This window comes from Myotis myotis, unplaced genomic scaffold, assembly GCF_014108235.1.
Source record: "Myotis myotis isolate mMyoMyo1 unplaced genomic scaffold, mMyoMyo1.p scaffold_m19_p_36, whole genome shotgun sequence".
NCBI lineage: Eukaryota > Metazoa > Chordata > Mammalia > Chiroptera > Vespertilionidae > Myotis > Myotis myotis.
In genome coordinates, this window is record NW_023416342.1 from 2,011,734 (window position 1) to 2,029,540 (window position 17,807).

Consider the following 17,807-nt stretch of genomic DNA (forward strand, 5'->3'; position numbering starts at 1 on the left):
TGGGGACAGGCCGCGGTGCAGGGAGGACGCGGGCTCTGTGCCACCCGTTCCCGTCACCCCGAGGGAACACACCCTCTCCCCGGCTCTGCCACCCAATGGCAGGGGCCCCAGGGGACCAGGAGTTAGAATCTGACACTCCTAATCTGACTCCTGCTCTCCCCAGACAGGTTTGAGGCCGGCAACTGGCACTCACTAGCCGCTGGCACACAAATTCACGCAGGAAATAACTGCAGGGCTGATCTCCAACATCCGAGCCAAATGTTCATCGCCCTGCAACTGGGAAATATCAGGGGACAGCCAGCCCGAGGCGAGAACAGGGCGACAGGCAGGTTTCCGTGTGCCCTAACCCGTCCGGCGGCGGTGACCGAGGGCCAGGAACCCTGGGAGGCAGGGACGGGGACAGCCGCATGCAGACTTCCTGAGGAAACAGCCCCTGGCTGGGTCCCGCATGGCCACTCAGAGGCCAGCACTGCCCCTCGCATGTCCTGTGCTGCACGCAACGTCGCGGGCGGGCGGGTCGCTGTGCGATGACACAGGCACACAGAAAGCGTTTCTAAGCACCGACCAGACCCAGACACGTCAGCCAGCACAAAGCAACTGCCGGGGGGACTGGGGGAGGCTGGTTCACATGGGCTCAGGCCTGGACAGCAAAGGCTTTTGTGAGAGCTGAGCGTCAGAGCTCTGAGCCACATGCTCCGATGTAGGAGTGAAAGCTGACATTCTCATAGAGGAAGTGACATTCCTTCCCAGCCCACCTGCATGCTCAACTGACCAATGGGTGGATAGCCTCAGTGAGCGAACTTTGGTGCGTGTCAGCCCAGGTCTAAAGATCTACATTCAAAGTATCAGCCCACAGCCCACAGGGGGCTGAGCCATGGTCCCGCGGTGTCTACAGACGCCAAGGCGTGCACCCTCCAGCTGGCAGGTGTGGCCGTGAGGCGTGTGGAATTGTGAACTAAATGTCGAGCTGGCCCACTTATCAGCAACTGTTTTCATTTTGCAACTACACCTAATTTTTAAGCCACACACTGACCTTCACGAGGTGTCAGCTGAGCCAGCCTGTTGTCTCTGAGAAACTGCTGCTGGGCGGTAGTGTGTGCGGGGGGGGGGGGGGGGGGGGGGGCTTCTCCCCACCCTGCTCCAAGCCTTATGCCCGAGCATTACAGGTGCGACGTGACACGAGTCCAAGGAGGGGACTGCCTGACCGAGCGTTTACACCTACAGGGACCGCGTGTTTCCGCTAAGATGGAATCTAGGCCGAGTGTGAGAGGTCCCTCTCTTATGTTTCCCAGGCTCCTGGTGAAGACAGAGGGTCTAGACAGCCCAGGGCAGCAGGGCACCACGGGGCCACTGGGGGCTCATTCCTGGGGGCAGGGCAGCCCCACTTATAGGTGTGCCTTGGGTTTCAACAGTGCACGTTCCATAATGGGGTGCAGGGCACTGTGAGTGACCTTAGCCTGGCCTTGAATTGGGGATGGGATTAAATTACTGGGGGGGCGGGGAGGGTCTTTCATTTCAGCCAATCTTGTCTCCCTTAAGAAACGGAATAACTGTTTTTCTCCTGCTTTAAACTGCAGACACTTAAGCTTCGCATTTGACTCTCCTTGCTCTGGTGAGAAGTGGGCCAAGGGAGAGACAACACAGCGGGCGCCTCCTGAAGTGCCAGGGCCGTCCCTGGGCTCCACCAGCCCCCGGGGCTCCACAGGGCTGACCTGTTCATCCATCATCTCTCTCCACGGCTTTGGACTGCGAAGACCCAGACGGCGACCTCCACGGTTACAGGCACTAGATTTACGTAGGCGGGCAGGGCCCCAGGTTCAGGGCGGAGGCCTGCTCCTCACAGCAGGTGGACACGCCCGCCAGGTAGGACTGGCCCTGACATGCAGCCCTGGGACAGGGGCAACAGGTCAGCAGGGATAGGAGCAGACCCCACGGTAAACAGGGCCTCAACCAGACCTAGTGACGCGGCTGCTGCCATGGTCCAACATAGACAGAGGCAGCTGGGACTGGATTCCACTCCCAGGGACACAGCACCACTGGCTGTCTGTTCACTTTAGGGGTGAGGGGTTAAGGAGCTCATTTGGCCCTTAAGATACGAAGCCACATTCTGCCGTCACCGTGGCCACCTGCCTAACCCAAGGTCAATCTCCCCGCTGGTATGCACCCCAAGAGGAAAGGAATAGAGAGAAGAAAGGAAAGGAAGAGACGAGGTAACACAACCTCAAAAAGAGATTAGGGAAGAGAGAGAGAGAGAGAGAGAGAGAGAGAGAGGGGAGGGGGAGGGGGGGAGGGGGCAGCTGGAAGGAGAATGAGTCCCCTGGAACCATCTGTCTGCATGTCTCTACCTGTGGGATTTTACTCTGGCTCACTCTGCATCCCACAGTGCTAATTGTTATTGAGGCAATGCTTATGGTTTCGAATTGCTCTTTTGTTCTATTTAGTTACAGACGTACTGAAGTGAAATAATGTTAAGTGTTCCGATAGCAGAGAATTATTCTCTCTGAAGGAAAATGACCAGCACAGGAGTCTAGGATAACTCACACCTTTGGCCCAGAAACTCTTCATCTGATCTGAAGCACCACAAACAAGTTAGAAACAATAGAGCAGCCATGTTTTTTGCATTAAGTCAGAGGCCGCAGTCTTCGGTGGGTGAGTCTCCCAGGCCACGGCAGGGAGCCACAGGAGTGGCCATTCCCACCTGCGGGTCGGCTAAGGCGTGCTGAAGGCTTGTTATGACCTAAACGCAGCCTTCCCGCTGGCACGCTGCTTTACAGACACGCATTAGCTTGGATCCAAGTCCCTTCAGTCCGAGAAGGGCAGCGGTGACAAATACGTCTCAGACATTCAGTCATGGTGTCCTCAAGCCCCACTGAAGAAGCAGACACTGACAAGTGTGCATGTGTTCGCTCTCGCCCAGGGAGCAGCTTCCGTGGCTCGCTGCCGGGCAGTGCTTTACACTGAATCTGGGTAGCATTTCAGCGTGAAGCACTAATAAAATAAAACGGAAGCAAAACCCGGTCGACTGTGTTCTCATCGCCGCACATCAAAATTGTGCATCTATTTTTAGTCTTCTGTGCGCCCACAGACACTTCAGGCATCACCATGACCTTTCTATCATCTCAACTGCACACGGGCTAATTGGGTTCCTTGCTGGAGCCACACTAACGCCCCCCAAACACAGGGGGCGCCGTGACAGGTGAATTCATGCCGGGCTTGTTCTAGTTTTCATTCTATTAACACATGTACCTTCCAGCCCAAGCAACTACTCAACTTAATACATAAAAACCCTAATTTGAGAATACACCCACGATTTCAGAATGGAAGCGCCCCTGTGAACACAGCACGCACACGCACATCGAGCGGGGAGCAGGGAAATGGATGGGCCGGGAGGGTTATGCTGCCAGCCACGGGCACCTACCTGGGCACGGCACTACTGGAGGCACCAAACAGAGAAACAACGAGAAGGTAAATGGTTACCGACAAAGGTAACATATTGAATTGTCTAAGCAAAACAAAGAAGCACACAGACAACCGTGAACGGAGCCACTGCCTGCAGTTCCATCCGAGACGGCAGGTGGCGGCCTCCTGCTCTGGAAAAGCAACTGGGGCTGAGACCCCGCCGCCCACCCCGTCCTGACCTGCGGACCCGCGGCAGTCTGAGCAGGATGGGCCAGCCTCAGAGCCCTGCTCGACGGAAAGCATCACTCTATTCCTCCCAACCTGAGTCCTTCCAGAGGACAAGGGATCCACTCGAGCACTTGTTTCTAATAAAAAAGACGAGGCTGAAAAGAAAGACCTCCCGGCTGACAGCACGCCTGTCCATGGACTATTGGGAATGTGCCACAGCCATCAACAACTCACTTAGTAAAACCTGAAGTCTTTAAGAATTCTCAGAACGTGATGTCCGCATCCATCCGCGTGTCAGAGTTCACACGGAGCATGCCCGTGACCAGTCCCTGAGGGCCCCCTCCGGCAGCCTGACCCCAGGACTCCGTCTCATCTTCCTCTGCTCACCCAGCCTGAAGCCCTCCACCAGGGCTGGCCGGGCTCAAATCCACGACTGTGATCACTGAGCTCAGAGTTCGAGTCTTCACACCAGCTCAACCGGCAGCAGCTGCCCGCCGAGTCCTCTGGCACCGCCCCAGTAGGATGGGTCTCATGTCCCACCTCAGAGGGACCCCGCCCGGCATGCAGACGTCACCACCTCCTTCACTGCACTCAGCACCCACTGAGGAACACCATTCCCCCCCAACCAGGAGCCCTGCCTTGGGATCTGACAAGACCTCGAAGCCCTCCCCACCCTCCCTCCCCGCCACCAGGGCCCCCTGGCAAGCCCAGCCTGGCCTCTCCCACCCGCTGGGCTAGGAATTCAGCCATTAGTCATACCTTAGTCACGTCTCTACCTGCAGTGCCCAGGCAAGGCCGGCCCAGGGGGACGCAGGTCACGGGCACCCTGAGCTATTTTAGAAAATGGGGGAGGTGGGGGGGGGGGGGCAGCACTGGCGCGCAGGGAAAATACCCAAGAAAACTCTGTGTCTATCCGTTTAGAAATGCCTCCCCTTTGGGGCATGGATTTCCTGGACTCAACATGCCGGACAGAGCGTAGAAACGCCAAGATGACAGGTGCCAACTGATGACTGAGGAGCAGAGACACTGCGTGCCCTTCGGGCTGACCACATGCACACCCACACCACAGCCCTGCTTCTGATGGGGAGCCGTGTTCTTCCTCAGAACTTAACAGCCGCCGAGTGCGGGCAGCAGCACCCAAAAGCAGCGCTCTCTGGTACTGCAGGCGCCATCACGCCCAGATCGGCCCATCAGCCGGCTCCTGCAGGTCCGGCTCCGAGCGCGGTGCCAGGCCCTGGCGGGTTGTCCTGCCTCCTCTCTCATCGCGTCTCTCTGACCCTCCCTCCAGACAAGCTTTGCTCACAGAAATGACAGCATCCACCAACGCCAGGGCTCAGAGGGCCCACAGGCAGAAATGTCCTTTTTACTGGGCCAGAGGGAGGTGGCCGGTGCCTGAAAACCTCTACTTAAAGGGGGACGTCTCTGCTCCTTATAGCTGCTCGCATTACTATTTAATCGCTCCCAGCCTCAGTTTCCCTTCTTGACATGGGAGGAAGCAGAGAACCCGCTAACGCCAAGGGGGTTTCCTCTGCGTGCCAGCACTGAGCCTGCTCTCCTGTAGCGGAGTGCCCCCTCCCCGCTGGAGTGCCCCGCACGCCGGCTGTACCTGTCGGAGCGCCCGCCCTCCAGGCTGTAGCGCAGGTACGTCAGCCCGTCCAGGAACTGGCTGCTGGGCAGCGAGTCGTCCCCCAGCTCCTTCAGGTCCTCGGGCCGCAGGTACTCCCCGCCGTCCCCCGTCATCGTGTCGTCTCCTGGAAGCACGCGGGAGAATTACTGGCTGAGTGAGGGCAGCATGACGGAGCCCTGCACAGCAGAGGCACGCAGAGCCCGTGTGCCGAAGAGCGTGGGAACGCAGAGCAACTGCGTCCGACCCGCATCCCCACTCCTCACCGAGGAGAAACCACCCCCTGGTTGCAATTCTTTGTTCAGTGTTTTTCCTCATGTCCCTGTCGTGGCAGTGGATTTACAGCCGACGCCAAGTCATCAAGATGCAACAGCAACGCGCCCCTCCCCCCACACACACCAACACAGGCACACAGGACATGCACTGACGCTGCTTGACGGGAAGGACTAACCAGGCCCCAGGGGGCAGAGGCTGCTTCAGGATGGTGCCCACTGGGGGCTTTGGGGAGGGCGGCTGGTTTGGTGATAGGGGCTTTGTAGGGGTGATCAGGTGAGCGCTGAGATTCAATCTGAGCTGAGGAACCACTGAGCATGTCCTTACAGGACAGGCAGACACGGGACAGCAGGCCCCGCGAGCTGCAGGGCTCAGGGCCAGGGCTCAGGGTCCCTGCAGCCACTGAAGCGGAGAGGCTCCCGAGGGCGCTGGCCCCAGAGGAGGGGCGGGTAAATAGGAGCCGCCAAGCTGGTGCTCGTCTGTCGTGACCCCTTCGCAGGTTCCAGCGAAGCTTGTCTGGTGCAGCTCTGGTGCCAGGCGTGGTGGGGGTTCTGGTGAGAAGCGCGTGCGTGAGGGTCAGGGGCCCAGAATGGTGTGAGCGCAAGAGGAACACGGGTCCTTTGAGGGTGCTGTGTGGAATAACTGGGCGAGAGGACACGCTCGTGCTGGTGAGCGAGGCGGCCAAGGAAGGAAGCCGGGATCTGCGCACAGTGACAGGTGGAGCGGCTCAGACATCCATGACAGGCCACAGCCACACCTGCCCCCCGTCCCCTTCCTAACGTGTAAATCGTGACTAGCAGTGCTTTTGTGAGTCAAGTAAGTTGGGAGAAAAAGATTCCAGGATCCACTCTAAGCATTAGCTTCCCTAAACACAGGTGTTGTCTGGTTTGGAAAGAAGCCTCAGTGGTTTTTGGAGAAACATGTGTGAGCTTGTTAACACGTGGGAAGACTTGGTCTGCTCTCCTGATGCAGAAGCGAAGGCGCCAGGGAAGGCGGTCGGTCTGTCGCATAGAAGACGCTGTGCTCTGCGGTCCCTTCAAAGTGGCTGAAAGTCATCTAAACCCAGTCCTAGCTGCCTTAGGACGGCCACGTCACTCCTCGTCTAACACGTTCATCACATCAAAACGTACCTTCACCAACAATTTAACCTACGTTCACTCCAAGCAAACTAACTCAGTTGTTGCTAGCTCAATGTCAACTTATCAAAGGCTTACTGTTTCTCTAAATTCGTATTCTAAGAAGAAATATTACTTTGGAGAAAATACTCATACAGAGGTCACTAGATAATTTAACTATGTTAGTAAGCCTCAATGATAGTTGCGAAATCATTAATAGCAGAAGCAAATCATGGCTTTAACCTTACAAGTTAGTAAAATCCACACTCAAGTGCACAATCTCATCTGTATCACACAATCATCTCACCCATGTCATACCTCCTCCCCGTCTCACACCTCCTCCCCGTCTCACACCCCTCCCCGTCTCACACTATTCTCACCCGTTTCACAGCCCCTCACCTGTCTCACACCACCTCACTTGTATTATACATGCTGTTTCAAAAGGAACAGTTAGTGTTAGGCACCCAGATTTAAATATTAAGCACGTTTGTTTCTATGCAGTTAAGAAAAATTAAAAGCAAAGAAAAGCTTTCACTCCAATAGTTTCCTCTGAAGGTACCTGAGTCACTAAGTACTTCCCCATCAATAACGCGGTCACCAGGCTGCTTAAGAGCTGTTCAAGATATGAATGAAAAAAGTGACCCCACAAAACCCGGGGTGGTGCACACATATGAATGGGGAGGCAGCCAATCAATGATCCTCTCTCCTCGTTGATGTTTCTATTTCTCTCCTTCTCCCTTTCCCTCTGAAACCAATAAAAATCTATTTAAAAAAATGACACAAAACAAACACCCCCCCCCCCATGCTAACAATTGTCCTATCAGGCAGGTATTTTCACAGATGGCCCAGTTCCCAGCCTTTCCCCTTCCCAGCTGGCTACTTACAAGACAAAAAGGATAACACCAGTTGAAAATAGACTAATGGATCCTCCTTCCCCAAATGGCAAAAGTCAATGTAACAAAGGTGAACACATGACTTTCTGGTGAAGCCGCTGGCGCCCACACCCACCGCCCGCTCGGTCCCCAGACAGGCCAGCTCCTGGCGGGACCAGGACAGATGCCCCAGAGAACGCAGAGAAAGCCTCACCCTCTTCGTCAGAGACGTCCAGCACCTCGGTCATGGTCTCGGGAACATTCAGCTTGTGTTTCTCAGTGATCGTCTGCCAAGAGAAAGAGCATTCACGCTTGAAAACAAACTCCCAGCAGACGCCAGGAGCCAGGGGAGCCAGACTCCGCGTCGGCCCAAGGCCTGTCTGTCTGAAGTTCTCTCTCTGCTTTTCTCTCAGGAAAACCCACGTCCTCCTGAGGACAAAAGGCCACGGACCCGCGAGGCTGCACCCGAGAAAGCCCGCTGCTGTGAGCTCCCACTCGAACAGCCAACCCGTTCGCAGCGGCACAAACGGCCCATCGTCCAGAGCCGGCGGCTCCCCGTGCTCAGGGCCTCCCTGAAGTGAACTCCAGAACAGCCTAAAGGAGCAATGAACATATGCGATTTATTAAAAACCAAGCCAGGGGAAAAGACGTGGTGAACCATGTGAAAGATGTAGATCGTCTGGGCAGAAAACGGGTCTTCTGGGCCCAGAGGGGGGGACGCTGGTCCTCTCTGCGCGCCTGGCCTGTGTGTGGCTGGTCAGCCTCCCGGCCACGCTCCAGCTCCCAGCTGTGGGGGGAGGACCAGGCTCCAATGCGAACTTCCCATCCGCTGTGAGGCCTTGCGAGGCCCTGGCTTCTCCGTGCCTCAATTTCTTCATCTGTGAACAGTGATGACAACACTGCTCACCAGTTGTTATGAAGATCAGATGAGGTAACACACACAAGAGCCCTAAGAGCGGCTGGCAGACGTCAGTGCTCACTGCACATCAGCTGGCACGAGCTGTCCTACTGTAACTCGGCACGAAGGTGTCTGGGCGTTTGGTCACTCAGGCACCAGGGAGGCCGAGTGGCCACTGCAGGCCAGGAGCTGTTTCAGACACATCCACTGGCATCGTTACGGGAAGTTTAAAATAACGAATCTCGAAATGAGAGTAGAGCCTTCACCAAAAGCCACTGAGACACAGGAAGCAGGTTGTATAGGGCTTTAAGCTTTGCTACACAGACGTTATTAACCTGGAAAAATTATGTGAAAAGTTTAGAAGGTTCTGTTCTCAGCGTCCTGTCTCTTTAAGATAATGGCACACGGGATAAGCAAGCGTCACAGATGTGGGTGTTCCGGGCGCACAGCAGAGTGCAGGAGTGACGCTCCTCGTGCAGACGGACACCGAGCCTTCTGGGCAACGGACTAGATTCCCAGGAAACGCCCGACTCCGCCTCGAAGGCTGTCGCGGGGGGACAGGCACCACGGCATCGGCGGCGGCGATCCGCTCCCGCTAGGGAAGAGGTGGAACTCGGAACATGGCATCTTCTTAACGGCTGCCAAAGAATTCCCCAGCATTTAAACGACAACACGGCGCCATGTCATGGTGGCGGCTTATTCCGTGCTTTAGGCGCTGCCTATCAGTGGTTACACACAGCATAAAAGAGGGTGGGTCACTTTAAAATTATGCAAATAATACGTAGAACTGACAGCTGACCCACAGTGGCCGCCTGGCTCGCATCTCACGGTTCTCCCAGCCGCCTCGGGAGACTGCCTCCTGCTCCACTGCCAGGAACGGGGCCCGTCCCAACGCCCCTGCCCGCACAGCGACCTCTGGGGCGAGCTGTCCCTGCCCCGGCGCCTCACGGAGCAAAGGTTAGAGAAACAGCCACGATGCCAAACGCCTCCGCCACGCGTGCAGCCGCGACTTCTCCTTCCCCAGCGGCTGCCCGACGCCTCTCCCTGCGCAAGGGCTTCGGGGGAAGACCTCGGAGGGGGCGCAGCTCAGACACCCACGTGGCTGCTCCAGGGCACGTCCCACGAATCCGAGGCGATGTCTGTCGGCTGTGCAGCTGTCATTCAACGCTTCCACTGAAGAGGTGACAGCGTAAAGTTTAATTGAATTTTACTTTACATAATTATTAAGTTGTCTGTGCTGTTTGCCTGTCATGGTGAGTGGCTGTTATTTTAGTGAGTCTGTGGACTTTAGGAAATGATACTGAACATGATGCTTCCGTGAACATACAAAGGGGCCAGGTAAGAGGGTTTTTCTTAAATTGAAAATTAGGTGAAAAATTTTCTTTCGCAAAATTCCTGCGAAGCTCCTTTTAGCAAAGCCAAGCTCGGTGATGCCGGAGGGTTAAGAGCATGGGCTTTGGGATCCGACAAACTCAACTTGAACCCTAGACGCACCCCTGCAGTTCCGGAGCTTTGTTGCGTGTTAGCGTCATCGATGACACTGCTGTGCGGAGGAAGGAATGAAAATCTCTTCCCCAAGAGCAGACGCGCAAGACTCGCGTAACAGAGAGGAGGACGTTCATTTTTCAATGCTTAACCCGATTCCATTTCAGAAAACAATAGACTTGCAATCACGAGAGAAGAACTGACATGAGAGGCAGGAGGGAAGACAGGCCCATCAGCGGTTGCCAACCCTTTGGGCCTCACGGACCATCAGTGATCCACAGACCACTGGTTGGCAGCCACTGCATTAGACCACGCAGCCAGGGAGACCCTTCCCCGCTGACCCCTGCTGGAGCGCATGCCAGGGGCCTTGTATTTGTCAGGGGCTTCTCATCTGCAGGGTCCGGTGGTTTTGCTGGAGCAGCGCTCAGCTCGGCAGCGTGAGAACAGCAGTTACAGAGGAGAAACACAGCCCACAGAATTCTGAGGCTTTCATGCCCCCGAGCTGGGGGTGGGGCTGGCCGTCTATCGGCTCACAGGGGAGCTGAACCCCCCAAGCTGGGTGTGGGGACTGGCTGTCTATCGGCTCACAGGGGAGCTGAGCCCCCCAAGCTGGGTGTGGGGACTGGCCGTCTATTGGCTCACAGGGGAGCTGAGCCCCCCAAGCTGGGGGTGGGTCTGGCCATCTATCGGCTCACAGGGGAGCTGAGCCCCCCAAGCTGGAGGTGGGTCTGGCCGTCTATCGGCTCACAGGGGAGCTGAGCCCCCCAAGCTGGGGGTGGGTCTGGCCGTCTATCGGCTCACAGGGGAGCTGAGTGCCCCGAGCTGGGTGTGGGGCTGGCCGTCTATCGGTTCACAGGGGATCTGAGTGCCCCAAGCTGGGTGTGGGGCTGGCCGTCTATCGGCTCACAGGGGATCTGAGTGCCCCGAGCTGGGTGTGGGGCTGGCCGTCTATCGGCTCACAGGGGATCTGAGCCCCCCAAGCTGGGTGTGGGGCTGGCCGTCTATCGGCTCACAGGGGAGCTGAGTGCCCCGAGCTGGGTGTGGGGACTGGCCGTCTATCGGCTCACAGGGGATCTGAGTGCCCCGAGCTGGGTGTGGGGCTGGCCGTCTATCAGTTCACAGGGGATCTGAGCCCCCCAAGCTGGGTGTGGGGCTGGCCGTCTATCAGTTCACAGGGGATCTGAGCCCCCCAAGCTGGGTGTGGGGCTGGCCGTCTATCGGTTCACAGGGGATCTGAGCCCCCCGAGCTGGGTGTGGGGCTGGCCGTCTATCTGCTCACAGGGGATCTGAGCCCCCCAAGCTGGGTGTGGGGCTGGCCGTCTATCGGCTCACAGGGGATCTGAGCCCCCCAAGCTGGGTGTGGGGCTGGCCGTCTATCTGCTCACAGGGGATCTGAGCCCCCCAAGCTGGGTGTGGGGCTGGCCGTCTATGGGTTCACAGGGGAGCTGAGCCCCCCAAGCTGGGTGTGGGGCTGGCCGTCTATCGGCTCACAGGGGAGCTGAGCCCCCCGAGCTGGGTGTGGGGCTGGCCGTCTATCGGTTCACAGGGGAGCTGAGTGCCCCAAGCTGGGTGTGGGGCTGGCCGTCTATCGGTTCACAGGGGAGCTGAGTGCCCCCAAGCTGGGTGTGGGGCTGGCCGTCTATCGGTTCACAGGGGAGCTGAGTGCCCCCGAGCTGGGTGTGGGGCTGGCCGTCTATCGGTTCACAGGGGATCTGAGCCCCCCAAGCTGGGTGTGGGGCTGGCTGTCTATCGGTTCACAGGGGAGCTGAGTGCCCCCGAGCTGGGTGTGGGGCTGGCCGTCTATCGGTTCACAGGGGATCTGAGCCCCCCAAGCTGGGTGTGGGGCTGGCCGTCTATCGGTTCACAGGGGATCTGAGCCCCCCAAGCTGGGTGTGGGGCTGGCCGTCTATCGGTTCACAGGGGAGCTGAGTGCCCCTGAGCTGGGTGTGGGGCTGGCCATGTGTCTGAGAACCTGTGGCCAGTGTTTAGAACGCCGACTGCCTCGTGATAACGTGGCCTGGGTAGCGTGGGTCTCTCACTCTAAGTGACAGAGCTGCCATCTCTAACAATGGACACGTCTGACCCACCGTTTTGTTGAGCTAAAGAAGAATTTTTTTTCTTAAAGAGCCCATGTGCCACCCTCCAGGCCACCATGTGGAGCTGCTGCTGGGGAGGTGATGTCTTCACCGCTGACCACTCCTCAGCACTGGTTTCTACCCAGAAACCCTTCAAGTGGATTAATGAGGCGAACGGAAGGGGAAAAGCACAAGGTACAGAAAAGGATGCAGGCGCACCCCTCGCTGGGACCTGATGAAGATGCACACATGCCTAAGTGCCCAGAAAAGCAGTCGTCAGAACAGCCGTGCTTGGCCGCCTGGGATGCCCACGCCGCTTCAGAGATGCCCAACAGGACAAGCCTCTCCCTACTGCGGAGGAGACGCGGAGGGAGACGCGCCGGTCTAAGCCGGCAGGGAGCAAGGACGGCCACTACGATTCGCCTCCAGAGCGACTCGGGGTGAGTGCGAGCAGAAACGGGCCTGTGTTTCTCCTATGTAATTTCTTGAAGAAACTTCACTTTGAACGTTTAAAAAGAGCCCGGCCAGGTAGCTCCTTCAGTTGGAGCCTCCTCCAGTACCCCAAAAGGTTGTGGGCTCGATTCCCAGGCAGGGCACCTAGGTTGCAGGTTTGCCCCTGGTCAGGATGTATATGGGAGGCAACTGATCGATGTCTCTCACATCCACGATTCCCTCCCTCTCTCTTCCCCTTTCTCTAAAGTTAATGAAATCATATCCTCGGGTGAGGCTTAAAAAAATCTTTAAAAATACTGTGGCACAGGGCACAGGCTTTAAAACTGCCCGAGAAAACAAGCGGCGTGACCCTCTGCGTCCGCGACATCGCCTCGCGTCCAGAAATAAACCCGACTTCCCCCACATAGGACAGGTCCCGGCAGCTGTGCTCACCCACTGCTGTGTCACGGGGCTGCTGTCGCCCCGGGAACACACTCCTTCCTCCCACCTCCCACCTGACCCATCGTCTGCGCCTGGGTTGTTGCCGGAACCTCCTTCAGTGTTCGTATTGGCCGAGGTTTGACCGCAGGGCCCGGTGCTCTACTGTCCACTTATCCACTTTCCACATAAGCCACCGAGCTGTTGTCTGCAGCTTCAGAAACGTCACCAACAAGTCGATGCAAAGAGACTCGCCCTGGGAGGCACCCAGCTCTGCTCCGCAGGCCCCGGCCCCAGGACCCTCGTCCCTCTCCGAGTCCCCCCAGCCTTGTGGGCAGAGGCCATGCACCCTGCCCTAGCAGGCTGTTTCCCTACTAAGCGCACTCAGTTCGTTTTGAATAAAACATCATCAGAGACAGAGAGGACGTGGGGCAGAACGGGTCTCCGGGGAACCTTCAGATCAGCCGTGAGCACTGCAGGGACCAGGGCCCTCCCGGGGCTGCGTCCCCTCTGCTCAAATGAGAAGTTTGCCAGGACTGTCCCGCCCCTGGGCTGGCAGCTGAGGTCACACCCAACCTCAGCGCGAGGGCAGAGGAGCAGGAAAAAACAAGGAGGCCCTGTGAACTCACTCACACGCTCCACCCGGATGTGCAGGACGCAGGAGCTCGGCCGCTGCCTGTGAGTGCCCTCCCACTGTGGCCCTCAGTTGCTGCCCAGATTCACCCCCAGAAGTTGAGACCGCGGCGCAGGACGTGGGGTGAGGGGAGAGGGCGCGACGGGAAAGCTGAGCTCAAGCAGAAGCCCTGGGCCCCTTACTCACTGTTGTGGTGGTGGTGACCTCTTCCGTCACAACCTTCAGGGTGTCCACCACCGAGATGTAGCCCAGCCGCTTAGCGATGGCCAGGGCCGTGTTGCCATTCTTGAGGGGGGGGGCGGGAGAAGGAGGGAGGGGGAGAGAGAGAGAATGGAGCCAGTGAGCTCACCGCCCCAGGAGCCAGCGCCTCCTCCAACGCCAGGCAGGCGCGGTGGAGGAAATCACTCCTTTTTACCATCACATCTGAATGTGTCTTGGTAACTTCTCCAGCCTGGAGAGCGGGTCACCATGGAAACACAACAAGCTGCATCTGCCCCTCCTCCTAATGAGAAGCACTTGCGGCTTTAACCCCTGGGTGGTCAGCTCTGGGGGCTGGATGGTGCTGGGAAAGGGAGGCCTCCAGACCCAGCCTGGACAGGCCGGTTCAGGGAGGGCAGGCCGCCTCAGGGCACAGTCCCTGTGCGCAGACACCACAGCAAACAGCAGGCCCCTGCACAGGCCTGGGGAGCCCGGGGCGAATCACACCACCTCGTTCACATCTTAATGGCCCCTGTCCCAGGAGCCTGTCTAAGCCAGAGGGAGCGGCGGGCCCAGCCTCCAGCCCCCAAGCCGAGACCGCCAGCCGAGACCGCCAGCCGAGACCGCCAGCCGCACTGAGGCTACCCCAGAGCTGGGGCCTGAGGGTGGAGGCCCATCTCAGGAGGGGTGGGGACTGTGGCACCCTGTTCTGCTCAGCCTGAGCACGGCTGGGGCAGGTGACACACGGACACGTGACACACGGACACTGTCCTACTTCAGACACCACATGAGGAGGCGGGGCTTTGGAAAAGACAGCGATGCCGGGAACAGAGGCAGCAGGAGAAGAGGAGCCCAAACAGGAGGTGGAGGGGCTCACGGAAGAGCCACAGGCTGCGCCTCCAGGCTGCGCAGGACGGTGAGGCTGGGCATCGGGCAGCACCATTCACGGGTCCCCAGGAGTCAGAGGTGACTCAGCAGCACTAACAGAGGGTCCCCCCCACCCCTGGCGTTGGCCGTGGCAGAGGGACCGGGGTACGGGGGGCCTTACCGTGGTGGTGGCATCGGGTCGCGCCCCATGCTGCAGCAGCACATTGATGATGTGTGTGTGGCCCTGCTGTGCAGCCTGGTGCAGGGGCGTGTAGCCACTCTGGGGGGGGGGGGGGGGAAGGGGGGGCGAGGCGGGAAGAGAAGGAGAAGCCGGTTAGCCTGCGTTCAAGGCCATCTTACTTATGACAATGCTGTGTATGGGGGCGGCTGCCCCAGGAGCCTGCTCCCAGCAGCACACACGCCCGCACACCTTCTGCCCCGTGAGTAAAGGGAGACAGGCGACTGGCGTCTCCGACACTGTTCTGAGCCGTGAGCATGGAAACGTGAGCCCGGCCGCCACGGAAGCAGCGGTGGCGAGGAGACGTCCGAGAGCTGCAGGCGTCACCGCCACTGTGCCTGGCCCGGGCGGCTTCCCAACGGGTCACTCAGGGCTCACTTTCCAGACCTCGGTCTGGAAGTTCCTTCCCCTGAGGGGGGTCGTGGGAGGCCCACTCTGACCCACGGTCTTTACATTTTGGTTCTGTCCCCACCTGGCTGGGCTCGCCTCCAAGGAAGTGAGGAGGAGCCATGAGGTGAGTAGGGCCGCCTGGCTCTGGACGTGCTGGTGCAGGGACACGGGCAGAGTAAAGGGACAGCCCCGTGTCGGGGGACACAACTGGGAACGGGGGAAGGACTTTCTTCATGGCCACGCCACAGCCACACCCGTGGAGAAGGTCATGGCAGCCAGAGCTGCGCTACCCTTATCCGCTGGCCTCGCCCGACAGAAGCTTCCACGTCTGTCAGACCCACCCGTGTGCTCTGTGCGCTGCGTAGCCGTCAACCATGAACCTGTCAGAGCGTCTGTCCCTGCGATATGGTGTCACAGCTGCTTCGCGACCAGCACGCAACACGCTTCTCCATCTGCATGTGTCTACTGTGCACACAGGACGCCAGGTCCCCCCTGCTGTCCCTCCACGACCCCTGCTGTCCCTGCACGTCCCCCTGCTGTCCCTCCACGTCCCCCTGCTGTCCCTGCTACATCCCCCGTCACTGTGGCCTTCTGTCTGGGGGCTGTGTCCACACCTGTGACCCACGGTCTGAGCATGGCTGTGTCCATGCATCCCAGGAGTGACCCAGGAACCTGGGAAACTTAACAGTCACAGAGACACTGCTCCCGTCACATCACCTGTGGACACCGAGGAGCCTGGAAGAAGTGAGAGTTCTTCTAAATATCCCTCCTTCCCACCATGTTTACAGATGTGCCCACGGCGCTGTCACCTGGCCAGGCCCAGCAGCACTTGCAGTCATTCCTGGGCTGCACAGGAGACCCCGTGCTACCCAGTCGATGTCGCCACGGCCATGTTCTTGCCCCAGCAGCTCACACTGATTGCGGGACACGGTCTATGTGGGCACTGCGGCCAGAAAGATGACCGTGGAGGTGTTCCCAGGGCTCGGGGCAGCTCACAGGCTTCGCAGACCATTTGGCTGAAGCTCCACCCGCCGCCTTAGGCCCTGCCGGGAGCCCCCAACCAGCACTTCTCCCCACAACCAGCACCCCTGACCTCTGACCTCCCCCCCCCACCCCGCCCAGTTACAAATGAAAACGACAAAACTTTAAATTCTGAGAAGGATCAGATATGCAGTCCACACTATTTTTCTTTCGTTTCTCTGAAGTGACAGGAAAATGCTAGCAAACACTGTCTTTCTTTCTCTGAGACTCTTCACCTTAGAGCAGTGATGGCGAACCTATGACACGCGTGTCAGAGGTGACACACGAACTCATTTTTTTGGTTGATTTTTCTTTGTTAAATGGCATTTAAATACCTACACTAATAAAAGAGAAACATGGTAATTAGCGTACGACCGCTACCCTTCCCATTGGCTAATCAGGGTGATATGCAAATTAACTGTCAGCCAAGATGGCGGCCGGCAGCCAGGCAGCTTGAAACTAACGTGAGGCTTGCTTGCTTCAGTGACGGAGGAAACCAACGTTCCCCTCCTGACTTGCGGCCTCTCAGCTGCAACTCTAAGCAACTACGTTGCAAATATAGAAGATAAACAAAACCCAGAAACCTGCTTTACTCAGCCGGGCTTTAGCCAGCCGGGCCGCAACATTGTATCAAATACAGAAGGTAAACAAAGGCCAAAAACCTGCTTTCAGCAGCCGAGGCCTCAGAGCTAAAGCTGGCCCAGAATAAAAAAAAAAGAAAAGAAAAAAAGGAGCGGTTGGGAGCTTCAGTCACCCATCAGCCTGAAAACGGCCCTCAGCCCCTCCCTCAGCCAGACTGGCCAGGCACCCCATTGGGGACCCCACCCTGATCCAGTACACCCTTCAGGGCAAACCAGCCGGCCCCCACCCATGCACCAGGCCTCTATCCTATATAGTAAAAGGGTAATATGCCTCCCAGCACCAGGATCAGCAGAGCCGCGAGGCCTCCCAGCACCGGGATCAGCGTGACAAGGGGCAGCGCCCAAACCCCCTGATCGCCCTGCGGCTCTGTGTGTTACAGGGTGCAGCGCCCTAACCCCCTGATGGGCCCTGCTCTGTGCCTGATAGGGGGGAGCTCCCCAACCTCCTGATTGCCCTGCGCTCTGTGTGTGACAGGGTGCGGCACCCAACCCCCCACCCCCCCACGGGCCCTGCTCTGTGTGTGACGGGGTAGAGCCATAACCTCCCCATCGGCCCTGCCCTGAGTGTGACAGTGGCGGCGTTCCAACCCCCTGCTCTGTGGGTGATAGAGGGCGGCGCCCCAACCCCCTGATCCGGCCTGCTCTGAGGGGCGGTGCCCCAACCCTCCTGATGGGCCCTGCTCTGTGCATGACAGGGGGCAGCGCCCCAAGCCTCTGCTCAACCCTGCTCTGTGTGTGACAGGGTACGGAGCCCCAACCCCCCTGATGGGCCCTGCTCTGTGCATGACAGGGGGCAGCGCCCCAACCCCCTGATCCGCCCTGCTCTGTGCGTGACAGGGGGTGGCGCCGCAACTTCCCTATCAACCCTGCCTTGAGTGTGACAGGGGGCGGTGCCCCAACCCCCCAATCGGCTGTACCCTGAGTATGACTAGGGGTGGCATCGCAACCTCCAGATCCGCCCTGCTCTGAGCCTGACCAGG

At 58.3% G+C, this 17,807-nt stretch overlaps 1 protein-coding gene across 31 annotated transcripts in view; it reads right to left on the reverse strand.

The window, feature by feature from the left end:
• The window catches only part of ANK2 (ankyrin 2), a 337,929-nt gene that overhangs the window by 57,974 nt on the left and 262,148 nt on the right, over positions 1 to 17,807 (reverse strand). For 15 of the 31 annotated variants that reach the window (XM_036303242.1, XM_036303254.1, XM_036303267.1 and 12 more), the window contains 4 exons: positions 14,720 to 14,818; positions 13,660 to 13,758; positions 7,726 to 7,798; positions 5,234 to 5,378 (listed from right to left, as the gene is read on the reverse strand). In XM_036303242.1, the coding sequence (XP_036159135.1) occupies positions 5,234 to 5,378; positions 7,726 to 7,798; positions 13,660 to 13,758; positions 14,720 to 14,818 (416 nt within the window). Of the gene's footprint in view, positions 1 to 3,418; positions 3,434 to 5,233; positions 5,379 to 7,198; positions 7,253 to 7,725; positions 7,799 to 13,659; positions 13,759 to 14,719; positions 14,819 to 17,807 lie in introns of all 31 variants that reach the window. The other 16 variants (XM_036303264.1, XM_036303255.1, XM_036303248.1 and 13 more) reach the window with 3 other exon arrangements.